At 37.4% G+C, this 22,523-nt stretch overlaps 1 protein-coding gene across 2 annotated transcripts in view; it reads right to left on the bottom strand.

Annotated features, from left to right (window-relative positions):
* The window catches only part of LOC114253388 (uncharacterized), a 195,005-nt gene that overhangs the window by 118,004 nt on the left and 54,478 nt on the right, over positions 1–22,523 (bottom strand). The window contains exon 3 of one of the 2 annotated variants that reach the window (XM_089727208.1): positions 22,375–22,512. The exons of the other annotated variant lie outside the window; for it this stretch is intronic. Coding sequence (XP_089583334.1) covers positions 22,375–22,512 — 138 coding nt within the window. The remainder of the gene's footprint in view (positions 1–22,374; positions 22,513–22,523) is intronic. 2 annotated transcript variants of the gene reach the window in all.

Below are 22,523 nucleotides of genomic sequence, written 5' to 3'. Positions count from 1 at the left end.
CTGGCATTACTGAAGTTCATGGGCGTCGGTAACCACTCACCATCAGGTGGGCCGTATGCTTGTCTGCCTACAAGGGCAATAAAAAAAAAAAACAAATCGTCCGAGTCCACGAAAATTGTAAAATATTATATATTCGTAACGTCAGAATTAATATAATGACAATAACAAACCCGAGATTAAACCGTAAAAGTACTTTTAATTAAACCACCAACTCGCAAAAATAGCTTTTATATCCATTTGACCGATAATAATTTTCATTTACTTAATTCAAATAATTGAATAAATGCTATTCTAAAAATACTCGTATAAATAAAAAATACATTAGAATGGATTAAATGTTTGGTGACAGAAATAGTCAGGTGGCATCAGCTTCGATTCAAGTCGCAAGGCAATAACGTTGCGATTTTTTATTATTTGGATAGCGTTAGTACATGTCAATTACGCAATAATATCATGTCTGTTATATGCCATGTTACAGTACGGTACGTTTTTTTTTTATTGCTTAGATGGGTGGACGAGCTCACAGCCCACCTGGTGTTAAGTGGTTACTGGAGCCCATGGACATCTACAACGTAAATGCGCCACCCACCTTGAGATATAAGTTCTAAGATCTCAGTATAGTTACAACGGCTGCCCCACCCTTCAAACCGAAACGCATTACTGCTTCAGGGCAGAAATAGGCAGGGCGGTGGTACCTAACCGCGCGGACTCACAAGAGGTCCTACCACCAGTAAAAAAATGTACTAGAAAATGTGAAAACAGATTAAACTGCGAAGATGTTTTGATCAAACCGTGAACTTCAATGAATGAGTATCCCGTTAGTGTAGGTATTTCGGTGAAATATGAGATCACGCCATACTAGTTTTGTTAGTAAATTAAACTCAAAATCTCATAGCGTTTGCTTAAATTTATAACGTGAAATTAAATAAATCATGACATACATTTGTGTGTGTGTGTGTGTGTGTTTTATTAATTTATTTTAAAGAAAAGGAACATGTTTTGTGAATCCATTTCATTTTGTTGTGATTAATAAAATTTCATGCTACATTTTTCTTATGTAAATCGAGTCGATTGTTAATGAGAGAGCGTTTAAGTGGACGATTGACATGGTTATACAGGTTGTCACCATGATACTACTCTACATAAACGAGATGATAGGAAACAAACTCAAAACCGCTAAGCATCGTTTTCTCCGCAGTTTGTCAATCTATTTTCTTTTTGATTTCTCTGACGACTTATTGACGATCTTTAGATTTATCTTTTATTTATTTATTTTTTGTTTCGAAAAAGACAAATCCGTTAAGTACCGTTCGCGTCGCTGTTTGTCAACCGGATTCTCTTTTATTATCTTTGGTTAGTATCCATTGACGAGACTTAATGTTATCAATAAAAATGTGTCGGGAGTAGTAGGTATATATATATATTTTTTAAATGTCAATAACAAAACAAAAGAGAGAAGAGAAGAGAAATTTTGTGTCTTTAGATTAAGGTTTTTATTTAAATTTCGTTGATGTGCCGGGCGAACATTAGTATTTAAAATTTTACCTAGTGAGTAAATGTAAGAAAGATATAAGTTCAAAAAACGATTAAAGGTTTTATTATGACTTAACCTCAAAGATCTCATTAAGCTTTTGTCATCAAATCAATAGTTAATAGTTTAGTCTGGGTAGTCAGATGACTGAGTGGTGGACTGAGTGGGGGTGGTTACTAGAGATGTCCTGTAAGTTTTTTTTTTTTTTTTTTTATTGCTTAGATAGATGGACGAGCTCACAGCCCACCTGGTGTTAAGTTGTTACTGGAGCCCATAGATATCTACAACGTTAATTCGCCACCCACCTCGAGATGTAAGTTGCAAGGTCTCAAGTATAGTTATAACGGCTGCCGCGAAACAGCAATGCGCTTCGGATTGAAGAGTGTGGCAGCCGTTGTATTGTAAAATTTAGCTTTATGGCCATGGGTTATGTCTCAAAGTAGTTGGCGGAATTTATAGTGCAAGACCGAATTTTATTCGTCAATAATAACGCTGTTTTCAACGTCTGTCTTGATAAAGAAGCCCGGCATTTAGAAAGACCTAGAAGGTTCCAAGTGACAAAAACCGCACAACGTAAGCCGTGTAGCAACGATTTAATTAAATTTTACATTTAAATGTAATAACCCGAGCTGTTATGAACATGAAATTATAATATTGTTGTGAAACGCGACTGGTCCGAAATACGAATAAAAATCGACATTACGCCAGCCATATATCACACAACATAATATTGTATGTCCAAAAATTCATAAGAAGTATATTTGGAGCTGTTAAACTTTTTAAAGCAAACCACACATTCTCGTTGTGATTTTATAAAAATACTAGCGACCCGCCCTCGCTTCGCTTTGGAAACATTAAAACACACATGAAACCAAAAAAAAAAAAAAATTTTTTTTTTTAAAAAAGTAGCCTATGTTCATCAGGGACAGTGTCGGCTTCTAATGGAAAAACAATTTTTCAAATCGGTCCAGTAGTTTCGGAGCCTATTCGAAACAAACAAACAAATCTTTCCTCTTTATAATATTAGTATAGATATTATCTAAAAATTTACTGATTTGATGTTCATTAATTTATTAATAAAATTTGTTTTATTACGATAGCACCATAATATGGTACATGTAACATCATAATAAATATGGTTGATAATGAGTTTATTAAGAATACTCAAGTTAATCAGGGTTGCTGCTTAGACATGTCCTTCTTCCAGTGTGTTGTTAAAGGAGTCCTGAGCTTTAGAAAAAGACTCGGCTGTCTTGCCATTGTACATAGTGGTTATTCACCATCATCCGGGCCGTATGTTCGTTACATTTTTAATGTCATAAAAATCGATAATATTTTGAAAGAATCACTGAAGAAAAACCACGTGATTTGTAGAAAAGATTATCAAAATGATTAATAAGATTTCAATTATAGAACAAAAAACGATTTAATCGTTTCTGATATCATAACCTCGCGAACGAAATATGGCGAACCGTTCGCGAGAGTGTTGACATAGCGTTAAGCATTTGTATGCGAGCAATAAGCTCTGCCCACTGGCGCTCCAATTGTGTGTCGAAACGTGGGCACACCGTGTTATATGACCGTGTGACGTGTACAACATTCTAATGTACGAAGATGTTTTAACATGTTCTAATTTCAATAATTTTTAAGCAATCATTTTAGAAAAAAATATTTTATTTAAGCAATACAATGATAAAAAATATATGATAGAATGCTAAGAATATATAACGATCAAGACAGATTCATAATAAAGAGTGCTCAGAGTCCGTCCTGCCTATTCTTGCATTATAGTTGATCTAATGGTTAGAGACTGAATCAGTATCAATATTTTTTTTATAGCTGTTATAGGCAGACGAGCATACGGCTCACCTGATGATGAGTGGTTACCGTCACCCATAGACTTCAGCAATGCCAGGGGCCGAGTCAAGCCGTTGCCTACCGTTACGTGCCTCGTTTGTAGAAGGATACATAGCGCTCGGGAAACACCGTGGAGGGGAGCTCATTCCAAAGCCGGATGGTACGTCGCAAAAAAGATCTCTGGAAACGCACTGTGGATGAACGCAGTGGCTCTAGGTAGTATGGATAAACTCTACTCGGGTGGCGGGCGGTGCGATGGTAAAAACAACATCGAATAAAGGTGGCATCCGCGTTCTAAATCGGCATTAGTGCTTTTTATCGTTTTTCTTTTAGAACATGCGACTTTCCGACCGCTCTGGAGGGCGATAAAGTGGTTACTGGAGCCCATAGACTGAACTGTCACCTACACAAGGATACGACACCGAAGTCTCTACTATAGTGTGTGGGAGTATACGACAAAGGGAAGATCTTCTACCGAGCGGCTGATATTGCTCGGTAGACCGACGGTCCGAATGTTGTTGTTCGGAGCTTGTTAATGTGCAAACTTGAATCACAATCTTGAACACAATCTCGAAAATGTCGTAAGCGAGATTCAGGCATCTGTTAAATGTATTGTGTTGTATGATGGCTTCCCACCACATAGTGTGTGTAATCCTTCCTTCCAACTGGTACGTGCGATGGTATCACTTCTCAATATAAATTAGTAGGATGGTGACACCTATTCTAGTTTCAGTTTAAATGTCAGTCAAGATTCGTTGACTCTCAATCTATATCTGCGGCATCCACGGGCAACGGAAACTTTGCAATAATTCGGTCCATCTCATAAAAATGACAAAATGTGAAATTGTCCCCCGCTGTGATTGTTGTCGCAAACTCCGTATGCAAATTTCCTTTAGGCCGGTTTTGATACACGGTTCATCTGAGTTAAAGTCTGAATTCATTCTGTGCGAAAGTAAAACTAATCTGCACGAGGAATCAATGAGCGTCAAAACTAGTTCAATAATCGAACGCTAGGATGTAAGTTTGCAAACAATTTTAACATTATAAGTGATATTTTTGTGGCTCTTCTATGGTGTCTCGTCTTTTGAATGATTAATTTTCAATAATCGAAACATATCCAGTCCAATTTATCAGAGATTGACTTCCGCTTTCCGTATTTTTATTTTTTTTGCATAGGTGGGTGCACGAAATCGCATCTCACCTGGTGTTAAAGGGTTTCCGGGGCCCGTATATCTACAACCTAAATGCTGCCACTCATCTTGTGATATGAGTTCTAAGGTCTCAGTATAGTTACATCAACTGCCTCAGCCTTCAAACCGAAACGCATTACTGTTTGACGGCAGCAAATGCCAGGGTGGTGGTACCTACCCGTGCGGACTCATAAGAGGTTCTACCACCAGTAAAGGTAAAATCAACCACGCAAAGTACCTTTACTGAAAAATGTATCATGGTGAGGTCACTGTGTACTTTAACGACCATTTAAATCTCGGGGGAGCGTAACGTAAGTTCGTCGCCAGACCACGGAAATATTATAATAATGATTTATTGATGACCTGATCGACTATCTCTATTATTGTTACTAGCTTTCGCGTTTATTAGTACTATTTAAACTTATTTGATCTCATGGCAACTACATACTTGGCGGTTTTTGTATATTATGCGCTGTCTTACCATTCATCCGACTGCAAACTCTTAAGAAGGTATAGGCATACCAAAATTAACTTAAAGAAGCTTGCGCGCGAGTAGCTTAAACATATAAGTATTTTTAACACATTTATCGATACGGCATCTAGAAGAACAGTGATCGAGTTTCAACGGTTTAACGGCCGTCTGGTGTAGTGGTAAGTGACATGGTTACTACACAAGGGGGTCGCGGGTTCGAATCCCGCCAAGGGAAGATATTTGTATGATAAATATAAATGTCTTTCCAGGGTTATGGATGTATATTAAATATATGTATGTGTATATATTAAATATATTATGTATTAAATATATGTATTTTATTAACAATTTATATGAGTCATGGATACTTGAAATAAAAACATTATTATTATTATTATTATTATTATTATTATTATAATAAAAATCTTATATTTATTTCCGTTATCTGGTACCTGTAACACAAGTTCTTTACGAACTTATCACGGGGCCTATTAACGTGGCGTGATAGTTATAAAAAAAATAATAATAAAAACATTTATGAAATGACGAAATTTTATCTCACTAAAACGACACATGTTTGTGTTTTGATGAGGCTAGTAATGGATTCTCGTTTTATTTTAACGTAATCCAAGAATATAATAATAAGAAAGATATATAAGAAACCACCATGAAAATATTTTTAGGCCCATCGACTTGAGCCGTGTTTTTTCAAGTGGTCACCGGAGTAAATAGGCATTTACAACGTAAGTGCCGCCACCTAGCTTGAGGTATGAGGACGTCAGCGCAAAAGTGGCCTAACCCACATTTTTTTTATATTCAAACTTATATGTATATCGGAATTTATTTAAAATATAATAAATTTTAATGCAAATCGGCCTATCCATAGTTTCACGCATAGATAACAGATAGCTTTGTAAACATTATTTTTTGTATTGTTTTTTTGCCTACTCAAATTGAAATTCATGAAAATTCAAACCTAATTTCCTCCATACTAACTATAGCAAGCTACAGTTTTCCACAATGTGAGCCAATTCTGTACATACTGAGTAGCTATTGTTTTTACATTAAATTTCCTTTTTTTTATTTATTGCTCAGATGGGTGGACGAGCTCACAGCCCACTTGGTTTTAAGTGGTTACTGGAGCCCATAGACATCTACAACGTAAATGCGCCACCCACCTTGAGATAAGTTCTAAAGTCTCAAGTATAGTTACAACGGCTGCCCCACCCTCCAAACCGAAACGTATTACTGGTGGTACCTACCCGCGCGGACTCACAAGAGGTCCTACCACCAGTAAAAAGTTCCTTACCCAATAGATTGGTATTAGTACCGGTCATTGACCTATTCAGTGAACAGACGTTTGAAATCTTCAAATCTCATTTTCTTATCAAAATACTTATAACAATGAATAAAAGTTGAAACACATAATTCTGCGGTTTGTTAACCTTTCACGACCAATACGCAGAAATCAAACATTACGCTTTACATAACAGAACATTACCTAACTGCGCCCAGACGCCTAGTTTCTACTCGTCTTCGGAAATATGAAGGAGAGAAAAAAAAATGAATAATTTATAAAATTACAACAAGATACATTGGACTCATTATGGAGGCCAATAAAAAACACTTAGTGACGTTTATTGGGCACATTCTTAATTAACTATAGCAGTTACTGTTCGTTCGCACGGTACAGGAGGTATTCACGGACGATATTGTCAATAAATCGTTCTTGGTTTTAGTTCTGCGGCTTCTAAATGAACTAAGCTTACTATTAACACTTAATCGTTCCATAAGCTCTATCAGATTCTTATTTAATTTAAACTTCGATTAAATGTACGCAGGCAGGCAGCGGCTTGGCTCTGCCCCTGGCATTGCTGAAGTCCATGGGCGACGGTAACCACTCACCATCAAGTGGGTCGTATGCTCGTCTGCCTACAAGAGCAATAAAAAAATGTTTGGATTGATTTTGATTAATGTAACGTAGCGCCATCAAACTCACTGAGTATCTCGCTGGATCTTCTGAAAGGGTCGCCATTCCTATCCGGTAGCACATTGAGCGAATTACTGCTCTTGCTAGGGCTAATATTAGCAGTTCTCTTAGGTACAGCCCTTGAGCTCATCTAAAGGTCCGCGTGAAGTTGGAGTAGCCCTTTAGACTACTGACGATTACGTAGGGAAAAAAGCAGCATCTTAAATACAAAAATAATTACTTAATTTGTTTGAATAATGCTAATAAGTTTAATGATATTTCTGTTCGAAAAAAATATGTTAATGTCTCATCTTAATCTTGTATTTCGAGTCTTAGAAAACCTGAACAGCCTTTTGCGTTTTTTTCAAACATTTAGTCTAATTTATAATATTCGTTTTTAAATGTTATCCAATTTTAATAAAACTTTCATTACATACTGTATTATCGCAGAAAAAAATTTCGAATACATCAATTAACGTGATCCACGATAATTTTCCCCCGTCCGTCATTTATTTCGTGTCGTCTGAAACCGTACGGATAACTAAGTGACGTGAGTGATATTGAAGAGTTCGATATCGAAATTACAACGTGAAAGATTATGGTGAAAATTGTGGGCAATAAACGCACGTAGGTAGCCGAGGTGTGCTCACGGAGATGAACATCCAAACCGGTCGGTTATACAGTAGGCGATTGCGTTTAATTGGATTTGATTGATAGCAGTTACAGGAGCTCAAAAACATTACGGTGTAAAATTTCTCACCCACCTTGAGCATAGAAGCGAACACAAAACTTCTATAACGGAAGGACGTGGGACCCCGCTATGTGTATTTTTCCAAGAAAGCCTCATAAGACCATGACCCTCAGCATTGAGGATTATCGAGGCAAGGAGGATATACAACGGCTGTCCCATTGTTCGAACGGTAAGTCATTATTGGTTTCCAGCAGAAGTAGTCAGGAGGGTGATACCTGTGCGACCTTCTGCCAATCTGAGCAAACATTTAGGTTTTATATTCTTTAAACGATACCGGTATGATGGCTTGTCTTTCTTTCTAAGGAGAACGAATGATTTATTAGCGGCAGAAATAAGTAGAAAATAAATTCGGAGAGTTAAGAGAAATAACCGTGGTCAACACCAGACGCGTCAAAAGCCCGAAGGACGCTCGGCTAGCGAGGCCATCATTGACAAACGACCCTACGTGGGTGGTAAGCCAAGCCACCCCGGCGGTACCCCTGGTGCTCCGGGAAGCCCCACACATTACGGGACCGCTGACCCTCTGGATTGGCTGTCACTTCGAAGGCCACTTAGACCGATGCTAAGTAGGATAACAGGATGAGGAGCCTAGAGCCTGAATGACGAAGCAATACCATCTACTAATTACTAACAGATTGACTAATTTTATGAAAGATCATCTTACACAATACTGCCCGTAAATTCCAATTATATATGCTATAATACAATATATCTATATAAAATTGTATTAAATCTGATTGCACATTACATCACATGTGTGAATATGAGTTACCGTGTGAAACTAGCGCCCGAACCAATCACAATAAATAACTATTAGTAAGCGATCAGATCATGAGTGAGGTAATACAGATCACTATTAATTCTTTAATAATTAGTGATACATAAAATTAGAATACCGCTTGCTTTTGAATTATCTTTTGGACCATCGGTCTATCGAGCAATATCACCCGCTCGGTGGAAGATCTTCCTTTCGGCGTCTAAGACTTCTACACTGGTGACCCCGACGTTTAACGGTAGGCAGCGGCTTGGCTCTGCTCCTGGCATTGCTGAAGTCCATGAGCGAAGGTAACCACTTACCATCAGATGGGCCATATGCTCGTCTGCCTACAAGGGCAATAAAAAATAAAAAAAATAAAAAAAATATTGTTTCAAACCTATCTTCAAGATACTTTTTGAAGAAGTCGTAATTCCGTTTTATCACATACGAAAGTCAAGAGCATATTGTATCTCTGGTAGTACCAATGCAGTGTATTCTGCCGATGATTCTTTAGAGGCGTCATTTGAAAAAGGCCATGTTATGCCAATCGTTGAGCTATGAAGCAAATTACAGAGCCGATTCGTACGTAGAACAATAATAACACGGTGAATAAACAAAGTGATTCTAGATGCGAAGTTGATGGCACGATCGTCTCAGGTCATGACGCTGAAGCTGTCATGAGCTTAGACAACTAGTCCAGTGTGGTCAGAATTTTCAACAATCTTAACGGCCTTCTTGTGTATGTAGCCAAATGGAAGTAACTGGTATTAGGAAGCCCAATGCCAAGCTCGGCCAAGTATGCAACATTTTTGTTTGACTTGATGGTCATTGACTTTAAAATGCCATATAATGCATATATTGAAGTTTACAATTCCTTTGAGAACCTACTGGTGCAACTTTGCTGATTTTTTAATTTTCCTCGAAAGGAAGCTCGTCTTAGAAGAACGCATTCTAAAAGGCCTTACTATTAAAGCTTGCATGAATTCAACAAATAAAACTCTGCAACTTTCCGCTTGCTTAAGACGTTAGTTACCATTTACAAAAAAAAAGTTCTATCAGCTTAGTAATGCTTGGGTCTGGACTTTAACACCCAAACCCTCACAGCCCCAAATTGTTTTTTTTTTTATTGCTTAGATGGGTGGATGAGCTCACAGCCCACCTGATATCAAGTGGTTACTGGAGCCCATAGACATCTACAACGTAAATGCGACACACACCTTGAGATATAAGTTCTAAGATTTTAGTATAGTTACAACGGCTGCCCCACCCTTCAAACCGAAGCGCATCACTGCTACACGGCAGAAATAGGCAGGGCGGTGGTACCTACCCGTGCGGACTCACAAGAGGTCCTACCACCAGTATGGCGTTGATCGCCCAAATCAACCATTTCGGGAAATAGGACAGAGCCGGACGGAGCCCAGAACACAACTCCCTCGTAGGATGGGCATTTTGGGAAGGACGCCCATCTTAAAGGAGGTAGTAATAGTAACTGTTTCAAAAATTTTAGGAAATGACAAAGAGAAGCTCTTCCACCAAACAGGTGATATTATCAGTACACCGACGCTCCGAAGGTAATTGTTCGGAACTTGTGTAATTGAAGGCATATCCTGACAATGTCGTTAGAACGATTCAAGTTTTCAACATACATCTTCTATTCTACGAAAACGTTCACTACAGGAAGCTACGGATTCGTCTACAATCCGTACAGACCAGGCCTAAAAAAGTTAATACCACAAATGAGCTTCTAGCTCAAACTAGGACATGTTGAAGATATGGGAAACCTCCGTGATTAGAAACTAGTAGATACATGCAGATCACAGACGTTCTAACTTCAAGCAGAATTTAACCACATATATTACAGTCGAACAGTCAACCGATGATAATACCTCAATTGTCGTGCCTCCTTTTGTGGCCACTTTTACGATCTACCAGTCTGAAATAGAAATCCTGCTACCTAATCATCTATTCACAATATTTCTCTGTCCTGCATCGGACACAACACAAAAAATCATAAAACATCATCAACATTTTTATTAATTAGAAGAAAACTACAAAAAAGCAATAATGATTAAACATTCATACATATCAAAAGAGAGAATAATAAAAACCCCGGTAATGTGTACGTATAAAGGCGCAATTAACTCGGACGCTGCGACCGGTTTCCACGACAGATTTAAATAATAAAGATACCATTTGGTAATAAACAAGCATATGCCACATACAACTTATCAATTTCAATTCTAATGGTGATATAGAATAGATAATTGCAAGGTTTTACTGTGAACTGACCTTGTTGTTCCCTAACTTTAATGTCTCTGAGAAGACACATTTGCCAACTCGTGGTGACCGCATGGAGGCGGTATCTACCCGCTTATTTCTGTCGTAAATCAATGATTCGTTTCAATTTGAAGACTAAGATTTTCGTCGTTATTTGCATTGTGCATTTTTATACAAAACAATTTAGATTACATGATATTTGTTAATTCATATTTAAAAAAATGACCCGTTTTATTAAAACTATAAACTAACACAACTTATGCTATTTAAAATATTACGTTATAAATCACTAGAGGATTATAAATTAATATTTCCAAAGGAAAGTTATTTTTACGTAAACATTATTCACCTTACTCTAAACGACAAGCAAACACGGAACAATATTTGCCAAGTTCAAAAAATGACAATTTTCAATTTTACTTTTTATTGTAACTAGTGGTTCCGCAGTAGTCGAAATTCGACTATATTGTTAATTAAAATTGTATGTTTAAACATTATTATGGTCCTATTGTCAGATACTATTATATTTCTATAATATAATCACAGATTTCGCCAAAACTTACACTATAGATAAATAACATTAAAGACAAACAATATTATTCTATTCGGAATTTGACCACAGACTTTAAACATTAACAAAAGTTTGACAATTGACAATAAACAAAGAGTATAACTATATGTATGTGGGTGTGTCAAATACATGGTAGTGTGTGTAATGTTTTTTTATTGATTTAATGTATGTTTTATGCATAATAAAAAAAAATGCATTGTGCACTCCTCCTCTGTATTCTCTATAAGTGTGGGAAATTTCATACTCCTCCATCAGCGCAATTTTCGTAAAAAGGGATACAAAGTTTTTGCTTCACATATTAATATATAGATTTGACAACTACCATTAATTTCTTATAAACTCACTTTAAAGTGCTATAAAGTACCCGTCTGAAAAACAAAACCATACTAATCTATGACAATTTTACCGTATCGAGGTAAGCCTCCTAGTTCGGCAATTGGCGGTGTCGCAACATCACCAGTCCGCTTCATTACGTATTCATACAATAAAACAGAAATAATGAGATGTTACCAACACAAAAAAAAAAATATACAGATATATATAAAAACGGTTTTTATACTTTTATGTGCACATATATGATCATGTCAATGTACCGAATGTGTTTCTACTTTTGTATTCATATTTTCGATAGATTTTGTGTAGGTTTTTCATGGATTATTATTATTATTATTATTTTATTGCTTAGATGGGTGGACGAGCTCATAGCCCACCTGGTGTTAAGTGGTTACTCGAACCCATAAACATCTACAAACGTAAATGCGCCACCCACCTTGTGACATAAGTTCAAAGTTCTCAGTATAGTTACAACGGCTGCCCCATCCTTCAAACCGTAACGCATTACTGCTTCACGGCAGAAATAGGCAGGGCGGTGATACCTACCCGTGCGGACTCACAAGACGTCCTACCACCAGTAAAAAAGTTTAATAACCAGTTGCTAAGTTTCTATATTTGGGTAAAATACATTTTATTGTTCTGGCTTCAGTAGCGTTTCCTTGACACGATGTGTATTACATCACCCACATTCACGTGGCTAACACAATAAACTATTTCTCTAGCACACAGAGGTACCATAACCCTCAACTATTCCCGATCAAAAGATAAACATTGATCGTTTCAGCATAAAAATGTACTTTGTATCTGTTATTATCATATGCTCCTATAAAACTGTTTAGATGAGTGCAGTTTACGAGTTAAGGCACGGTCGCACACGGGCAGCGGTCTTGATAAGAAAATTGTAATTAGTACTAACTAGTAGTAGTAATTGACTGGTATTTTTTTAATTTTTCTGTAAATTTGTATTTTGTTTTCATAACTATTATATCCATTACATGTTATGTAGGAGATTGCCCGAATTTGCACTTCATCTCGGTGTGAAGAAGCTAAGTCGTGAATGTTTTGTGAATCACCTTTTTTAATATTACTGCGAGCGGTTTTGATACTCAAAGCTGTGGCATTAACAGTCTATATAGGTATGTGATGACTAAACTGACAGAATACCGAAGCTGAGGGCTCTCGTGATAAAAATCAACGCTTTGAGCAGGATTTAAAAAAAAAGTAAAAAAAAAAACAGAATGTACACAAAATTTGCAGCCTCTTCATTCAAAGGCATACCTACATGAAACTTCTAGAACTATAGTCTACAACGAGTAATTAAAATTAATTTCAACTATTATTTCATAATTATAAAAAATAAAGTGAATTCTTAATTGCATCCGAGATCCTAAGTTCCGAGAGATCCTAAATTAATTAGAATTTAATGTGACGAATAAATTAATACAAGAGCGTGCGTTTAGTCTTTAACAACAGGCGACCGCAGACAATCCGATCAGATAATAAACGTGAAATAAAAATTGTTTACCGCGAGTAGTCCGGGGCGGCTCCTGAGTGCCGACGCTTAGAACACACGTATAACTACGGAAATTCGGAGATCCTCAGAGCTCATACAAAAACAAGTCGCTTTGGAAGCTTTGAAGCGGCCATACCAATAAGAGATACCCGGTGTAGTTGTATGATGTTTCCGACTGAGTTAGTGGTGCTGTAGTTTGCGCCCCTGGCTTTTTTTTATTGCTTAGTTGGGTAGACGAGCTCACAGCCCACCTGGTGTTAAGTGATTACTGGAGCCCATAGACATCTACAACGTAAATGCGCCACCCATATTGAGATATAAGTTCTAAAGTCTCAAATACAGTTACAACGGCTGCCCCACCCTTCAAACCGAAACGCATTACTGCTTCACGGCAGAAATAGGCAGGGTGGTGGTACCTACCCGCGCGGACTCACAAGAGGTCCTACCACCAGTAATAACGAAGATCTTGGGTTCGATTCCCATATCGGACAAACGTTTGTGAGATGAAGAGGTCGGTTTGCTCTTTGTCTGGGTGTTTGTTATCTAGATATCGAGGGGTAAAGGTTTAAGTGACATTCCGCTTAATACGCTACATTTATCTTTGTAATTAAAGGTGCATTTTATTTCGTATTATTATCAACAATTTGATCTGTTTAATTAAACTCTGAAGAAGTTATTTTGTTATGATATGTTTTCCAAAGCTTAAACTTTAAATGGCTTTCCAGTAAAGTTTCAAAAATGTCGCTTAAACCAAATACCCTTTCAGCCCTCGCTATGTTTATGCATATTAAAACGTATATAAATATTTATGTCAGTCTCTGATACCCATAACAAAGGAAATCCTAATTTGGGACTAGATGGTCATGCGTGAATTCATTCCTGGCTATTATTATTATTATATGCGACAACTAAGTAATTCTTTGAATTTTGTAGTAAGAACTGATTTATTTTTAGGAAATTCTTACCTGAGACGCGATCCCAAGTGATTGCCATTAATAATAGCTAGCAATGTGTAATAAAAATGGAATCGCAAAAAAATGCGTAGTTGCCTCTTCACTTATTCACCAACTTACTTGAGGTCAAATTTAGTTTAAACTTAGTTAAATTTAGGTTAAACTTATTTTAAATTATATTTTAAAATAGCTCTCTACCCTTTGAAAAGTTTCACAACAGTGAAACGGCTCTTAGCTGTTGTGGACCCACAAAACTAACCCACGTAACTATACTGAGACAGTAGAACTTATATTTCGAGGTGGGTGGCGCATTTACGTTGTAGATATCTATGGGCTCCAGTAACCACTTAACACCAGGTGGGCTGTGAGCTCGTCCACCCATCTAAGCAATAAATAAAAAAAAAACGCACAAGGACCTATTCAAAAATTTTATGAACCTATTAATTAGTAATATTGGTATACGGAACACTTCACTTGCGCAACGCTGACGTCTTTATCGCCACATACGGAAAACGAAGCATACATACATTTTTATACACGCACCAACTAATTAACCTGACTCGTGTGTATCTCTGGCATTAACCTGTTACGACATACACAAGAACTATCTATGTTTTTAATGCCAATAAATATATTATTATACCTCCATAATATTATACCGGCCGGTATGATTCCGTGATTTTATTATGATACATTAACATCGGTAACGTTAATGTTGTTTTGTTGGGAGAATTTAGTTGGAAACTTACTCAATGTAGGGTAAACTGCACAATTATTGACAGTTTATCAGAGTTATGGCTCGATCAAAGTTATGAGCATTTTCCGCTTTTGTGATGGTCTGGAAACCGAATTTAATTAAGTAAGCCAAAGTGTGACGTAGTGACTTTGGCTGTGTGATAAGAGATGAGAACAGCACCACCCCATCTCTTTCTCCGAGTGTCATAAAAGGCAACTAAAGGATTCTCCGAAGAATGAATACGGCCCACTGAGTTTCTCGCCGGATGTTCTCAGTGGGTCACGATTCCGATCCGGTGGTAGATTCTGCGAAGCACTGCTCTTGCTAGGGTCAGTGTTAGCATATCTCCGGTTTGAGCCCCGTGAGCTCACCTACAAACGTTATGGTGAAGCTGAAATAGCCTCACAAGGCTATCAGCATAGGTAGAAAAAAAGAAAAGAAAGAAGAATGAATAGCAGCCTTAGTGCTTACTGACGGGCATATTGTGAGCCCGCACAGGTAGGTATCAACATCCTGCCTATTTTTGCCGCAAAGCAATAATGCATTCAGGTTTGATGGAAGAGACAGCCATGATATAATTCAACTGAGGCATCGACTTCGTGTGTTAGGGTGAGTTCACGGTGGTGGCATTCACGCTGTGATGACTATAGACTTCAGTGACTACTTTACATCAGGTAATCTGTGAACTCGATCATCCATATATGCAATAGAAAGATTAACTAAAAAAAAATGTTATTCGAAGCGATTACCCATAAGCACATTAGAACTAAAGTAATCTGTTTATGGTTGTCCTTCCATACAAATTGAGATAGGATCGAACTTTTTTATGATTGAAGGAGGATACTGGAGGCCCTGGGGCCTTTCCAGTTTCACCAGGACAGGTGGGCAATTAAAGGCTCAGCCAAGAGGAGGGATCCACCTTTGCGAGCTTGGAACATACGAAGTTTGCGGAAAGCCCTTAGCTGTTAGCTGACAATGGCTGAACCATGCTCCTGATATTGCTGACGTCGGTGAGCGACGGTGATTACTTACAATCAAGGGCACCGTATGCTCATCTGTCTACAAAAACAAAACAAAAAAAAACGCCGCTCGTACTTATAACACGTTCTAGGTAGTTATCAATTAGAGTTAGGTAAGAAGGAAGCAAAGTACATTTAATTGAAGAATATTCTTTCATACTTCAAATTCTTTGTCACTTAAAAACATATTAAAAAAGTAGCTTTTATTCAAAAATGCCGCACACAAACTCTCCATAAAGCACTAGATCAACTTCAAAAGTAACCGCCGTTAATTAATAAAGTCTCTTGCATTACACCTACGCTCTATATAGAGCGCGGTAGAGTTCGACGCGTGTGGCCGACCAATTAAAAGTTTGTCTAATTTATGTCAACTCTATATCAACGTTATTTATCTGAACATTACTGGTTCTAGTGTAATTATCAGTATAATGTTTTAAAGTCAGTGATTCTTAGATCGGGAGAGAGATTTGTTTCAAGGGAATTTTTGATTTTGCTTTATCTTCCAAGTATTTTCTTGTGGGTCAGAGAGCTTACAGCCCGGCACCTATCCATACGAGCTGACATGTTGTGTGCTGACATTACTTGTAAATATCGGCTGTCGATTCCAATTCGCAGACCATAGACATCTGGACATGAATGGCTTCACCGACCTTTAACTTTGAGGTGGAGGTTTTTTACTGTCACTGTGGGCGGATAGAGGTGTATACCGCACCCATTGTGGTCATCATCGGTATTTTTTATTTATTACTTAGATGTGTGTGGACGTGCTCACAGCCCACCTGGTGTTAAGTGGTTACTGGAGCCCATAGACATCTACGACGTAAATGAGATATAAGTTCTAAGGTCTCAAGTATAGTTACAACGGCTGCCCCTCCGGCCCTGCCGGCTTGGCACCCTTCAAACCGAAACGCATTACTGCTTCACGGCAGAAATAGGCAGGGTGGTGGTACCTACCTGTGCGGACTCACAAGAGATCCTACCACCAGTAAGAATAGACCCAGTACACCAGTAAGTACAAAGCCAAGCGACTTCTTTCGCTTTCTTAATCGTTATCCGTTTATCCGTCCTAATATCTGTTAACATACTAACGGATGTTAACTCTTCAAGCGACAACCGATATCTAATTAGTGGCAGAAAATAAAAAGTGTGAATCCTTAGCATCCAACACAAATTTTCAGTATTTCTATAATTTATGTCATTTAGATGTATAATGAAACTCATATAATTCGAGGATTGAGTTGAGGGCATCAAATGTGCCAGAAGAGTCGGTAAGGCCAAAGACAGGAAGGCTAGAGCGGAGCAAAAACTATAAGCCGCGGCTTGGCTATGTCCTTGGCATTGCCGAGGTTTATGAGCGACGGTAACCACTCACGACCAGGTGGACCGTACGCTCATCTGTCTACAAATACCATAAAAAACTGTTTCGCTTAACGACGTATAAAGATTGATTACGTTGACGGCTAGCTTCGTATAGTTGAGAAGCATCTTAAGCAAAAATCTAATTATATGCCGCCATAAATTAACTAAACGTTCTACTTGAACGTGTAGATGTAATACAATGCACAAAGGTAGTCCATATTGGCGGTTTCTATTTAACAAAAATAATAATAAAAATGATAATTAAATCCCAAAAAACTGAGACTGGCATAAATCATTGAACACAAAAGCCGCGCGCTGGTTATTGCTAATTGGCCGGCTCCGTCAGTCCGACTGTAATACTGACCACAGAACAAAAATCTACAGAAGGCGCACTATTCTTTTTGCTTTGAATGTAGATCTCATGGCCCAACTAGCTCACCGCCTAGTCACGTGAGCGCATAGACAATGCATTGTGAATACCGATTATCTTGAGATTTGAAGTCGAAGATTTAATTTTAATGTGTAATGACTATAATTATCACGAATGAACTAATGATAGGGCGCTATGCGCATCCAGGGATTCGGAAAAGTCCCGTTATTCTGTATTTTTTTCATTGGTTAAATCATACGTTCCAAAGCTACCTCAAACGAAATAGACATACATTAAATAAGGTCCATTGGCTTTTAAATATTATTAAATTATAAGATTGACTGTTTCAATTGCACTATCAGTGACACTAGTGAACCATAACTGCAGTAGAAAGCTCGGAGCGTTCTCTTAATAAAGTCATAAGCCCCGCTAATCACAGCAGTAAGCCTTCTGAATAGCTCCTGCATTGTATTCTAAACACCAAAAGTCAATTCTTTAAACAAAGAGTACAAAACGAGCCGGCTCGCCGCGTAACACAATACTATACCGAGAAAGAACATTAAAATTATGTTATTAGATTACTGACTAAACGCTATATGAGTGATTATATTTATGTGGGTTATTTTAAAGTTAAACCATATTCAATTTTAATGTTAATGTATTTAAGCTTAGCGCTTACGGCTTTTCATTCATTACATGGAAATCGGTCATAAGTCTACACGTGTAAATGCGGTTAGCGCTGTTTTAGAAATGTAGAAATATGTAGATTTTAATTTCGTTTATAAGGATTTCGCAGCTAAGCGCTGACACATGGAGATTAATATTTTACTACCATTGACCGTGGTAGCAGACTTCAGACTTTTTAGTCGGCGACTACTTACCTAATAAAGACGAAATTTGAAATTTAAGTGTGTTCTATTAATCATTGTACAAAGATGTAACAAAATTCACGATACACAACTAGGGTAGACTTTTATAAGTTATTGATTTGTAATAAAATGCACAGATCTTACAAAGAGTCAAGCTCGGATACCACCTCATGTTAAGTGATAATCGAAGATAATGAATGCAATTGCATATGATGACCACCTCATCCTTCGAAGGGGAACGCATGATTGCTTCGCTACAGAAATGGGTAAAATACCTTTTTTTTTAACGCTGGGGAATCCATTTACGGATACTCGGTCAAGGGGGGTAACGGACCTGATTATGTCCGACTCTGGCGCCTCCAGAGAGGAAGACGGAGACGAGGAGGGTTTTTCACTGGTGGTAGGACCTCTTGTGAGTTCGCACGGGTAGGTACGACCACCCCGCCTGTTTCTGCCGTGAAGCAGTAATGTGTTTCGGTTTGAAGGGTGGGGTAGCCGTTGTAACTATACTGAGACCTTAGAACTTATATCTCAAGGTGGGTGGCGCATTTACATTATAGATGTCTATGGGCTCCAGTAACCACTTAACACCAGGTGGGCTGTGAGTTCGTCCACCCATCTAAGCAATAAAAAAAAATTAATAAAAAGGAGGGCCAAGGTCCTCCACCTCCCCCAATTCCTCACAGGAGCCTCCGCCTTGAAAAATGCGATCGCGGCGCTCGCCCCGCAAAACCAACTACCGACTAAGCCCCATCAAGCTCCACCACACCAGCTACACCAAACCTACGGTACCGCAGTGCGCGCCGAAAGTTTGCCTTAAATACTAAATTAATAATTAAATACTTATATCTGAGTAAAATATCTACCCAGATACGTACCCGCATAGATCTACAGTTTGCCCTACCACAAACCACAATCAAGGTTCAAATAATATGGTCGCATGCACTTTGGTCTATACATAAAGCTTCAACTAAACTCAAAACAAACGACCCGCGCTAGCGCTTTTACACGCACAAACCAAAAACGGACACATACGAAATGTGCTAAGTAAAAAATATTATTATCTTATAATACGCCATAAAACACATTAGGTGAGCGCTTCTCAAATTTTTATTAATTTAATTTTGCGATTTCGTAGGGGATCGTAGCTTGCACTGGCGTAGTACATTACGTAGCTGCTCGTAGCGCGGACGTACTTTCTCTTTCCGATGTAATCTATTGTATTCTGATTTGGTTCTATGATAGACACATCTTTTTTTTATTAGTAACATAAGAAGCTTATTAAATACTAAAACATTTCGAATGCCCTATTTATGCCATGAATCAGTCATAGCTTCATAGTGGTTATTCTGGAGATTTTGAGCTCAGGTTTTAAGGTGACTGGCTTCACATCCGGTAATCGTATAGTATTGTGCAGACCATGAGCTAGTCGCCTCGTCTACTTTAATAAAAAAAAAACTTATAATTGAAGCGGTGTTAAAAAATTACAATATATCAAACTCAACTTCAAAATCTCAGTGAAATCAAAGTTTGAGAATCACCGTTGATCAGTACTCGTAGTTCATAAACAATTCCAGCGATTTCTATTAAAGCATTCGACATTTCGGCATGAATACCGAGAGGCCAAGATCGAAGCCGAATCTGGCTGGGAACCAACGCGCGGCAGTCGTAAATAACGCGCCTACAACGGGATTGCGACTCGTTTTGTTTATGAGTAGTATACACGTATGAGTGCATGCAGTTAGAGTAATGATATTAGCATTTTAAAGATCAGTTTTAAGCCGTCAATAGGTTAAGTACTGTCACAAATCAAGACTTCCTGGGCTTTTTTAGAACAATACTATTTATTTTGAGATTGCTTTCATTAGTTTTACTTACCTATTTATGTAACGGTATTTTTGAACGTAACTGACCAGTTTCAAGATATCCGATTGGGTTTTTAAACTTATTAATTATTAAATTCAAAATGTTTAAATAATGACGGGTGGTAATATATTGATTGGCGACTGCGATGAGTGTACTAAAGTTGGATTCCCGTATAAAGCCATGTTCCGGATGCCAATTTCGTCGTCATATGTATTGAAGTTCGACTTTTGTTTGTGCATCTTCTTATCTTATAATAAAGAAAATAATTTTAGCTTAAGTCAATAAATATAAAAAGCTCACTTTAACACAGAGAGAGGGTCATAAATATTTGTGTTTTTTTTTCTATTCACTAATAAACTATCGACCGAATAAATTCGGGCACAGCCACAAAAATGTCCGTTCTTTTCTTTAAAAGCACAACACTACGTCTGCCTCGAGTTTACCTTTTTTAAAATATTACTATTGTAAAAAAATTTGAATTGATTTATATGTTTACTATATTTGTAGAAATCTTAGCGAATTATTGTCTTTTTAATTTCTAAGGTGATATTGACGATACTCATTAGTGAATTAATTTAAAAATATATATTTAATTGGAATGTTTTATCATGAGCGATATAATGTATAGATTTTAGCGCTAGTACAGTCTATAGTTGACTTATAGACGAACTTTTCTAAAATTTTTGTTTTGCGAATTTGCTTATTATTCTATTGAGTTTGACTATGTATGTATAATCTGTTCTTCTTCTATCTCTATTATCTAGTACTAAAGTTATTTACATTGTAGGTTGATTTTTTTTTCAATTACGTTCCTTATAACCTTGTATCGCTGTAAATGGTGTCCTGCAATAATTCCTGTATGATACTGAAAGGGAACTGGTAGGCCTAAAACTCGAGGCTAGAGAGCTTTGGGATATATCAGAGGATATATCCCGCCTCGTATTGTCTTTAAATTTTTGTTTAAACATGTGTGTGATGTTTGTGTAAATAATTGTTCATGGCCTTTTCGAGATAGATCTAAAATATGTTACAAGCTGGCCTATGAGAAACCTATGTTCAAAAATTATTTGCGATGAAGTCTTTGATGCGATAAATAAAGATTAAACAATCCAACAAGGACTTTCGCTACTATACCTAATATTGTAACCTTTCAAATCGGGTAGGCTCACGGCCACCTGCATGACTATCGACGCTTACGCACATCGGCGATGCTAAAGATTCAGCAAAGTAGCTCACTGTAACTTCCGTCAATTCGCGTCAAACACGTTCATTGCATAAATCACACAATGTTAATCACTTTCAATACACTTCGAAAACAATTACAGTCCGTTCATATATCAAATAAGATTAATGCCTATGGCATATTAGATTTAAAACCTTACCTTCCATTGTATAAGCTTTAATATCCATTGCAAAGAACAGATCTCCAAAATGAAATAAGGACAATCCAATAATTAATTTTATTTGTAATTTTGTTTTCAATAACTAATTTGGATGGTCGCTCGCTATGTACACTAATATGGGTTTTCTGAGTGCACATACTATTTAGATTGCAATCCAGATCGGATCAAGGTGCTAATTGTATGACTAGTTAATATCTAATGCATTGTAATGATTGTGATTTGTTTTGTTGATCAATAAATAGATAATAAAAAATTTCAATACTTTCCGAAACATTACAAATGTTTGTCCCTATTTTTTGTATTCAAGTTGCTTATGTTCATTAATTACCCTATCTCTAGTTTTATATTTTTCTAAAATTAAAATTGTTAAATATTAATTATTATTTTCTTAAATGATTAAAAATATTAGCAATTTGTCAACATACTAAACGCTATGTTTTCAAACGACGAAACGACTGAAAACAGAGACAAATTGCTCTGATGCGATTTTCGCCTACGGTTTTATATGTACTATGGCTATAAATTGTAGGGTTGTCACAAATCACGAAAGCATCAATTAAAAAGGTAAAAATACGAACCCAATAAGCGCTGAGGTTCGGCTGGAGTCGGCTCTGAATATCCGGATCGGAAAGGGCGCCTCGTCCGAGCGAACCGGACCCTGACGAGCCGGAAGGACGCTTGCTCCGCCCCGCGCGCCTCTCGCCTCCGCTCCCGCCCTGCGCACGAG

This window comes from Bombyx mandarina, chromosome 04, assembly GCF_030267445.1.
Source record: "Bombyx mandarina strain Sakado chromosome 04, ASM3026744v2".
Classification (NCBI taxonomy): domain Eukaryota; kingdom Metazoa; phylum Arthropoda; class Insecta; order Lepidoptera; family Bombycidae; genus Bombyx; species Bombyx mandarina.
Note: the sequence above shows the minus strand (reverse complement) of the source record. Positions and strands in the feature narration are given on the sequence as shown.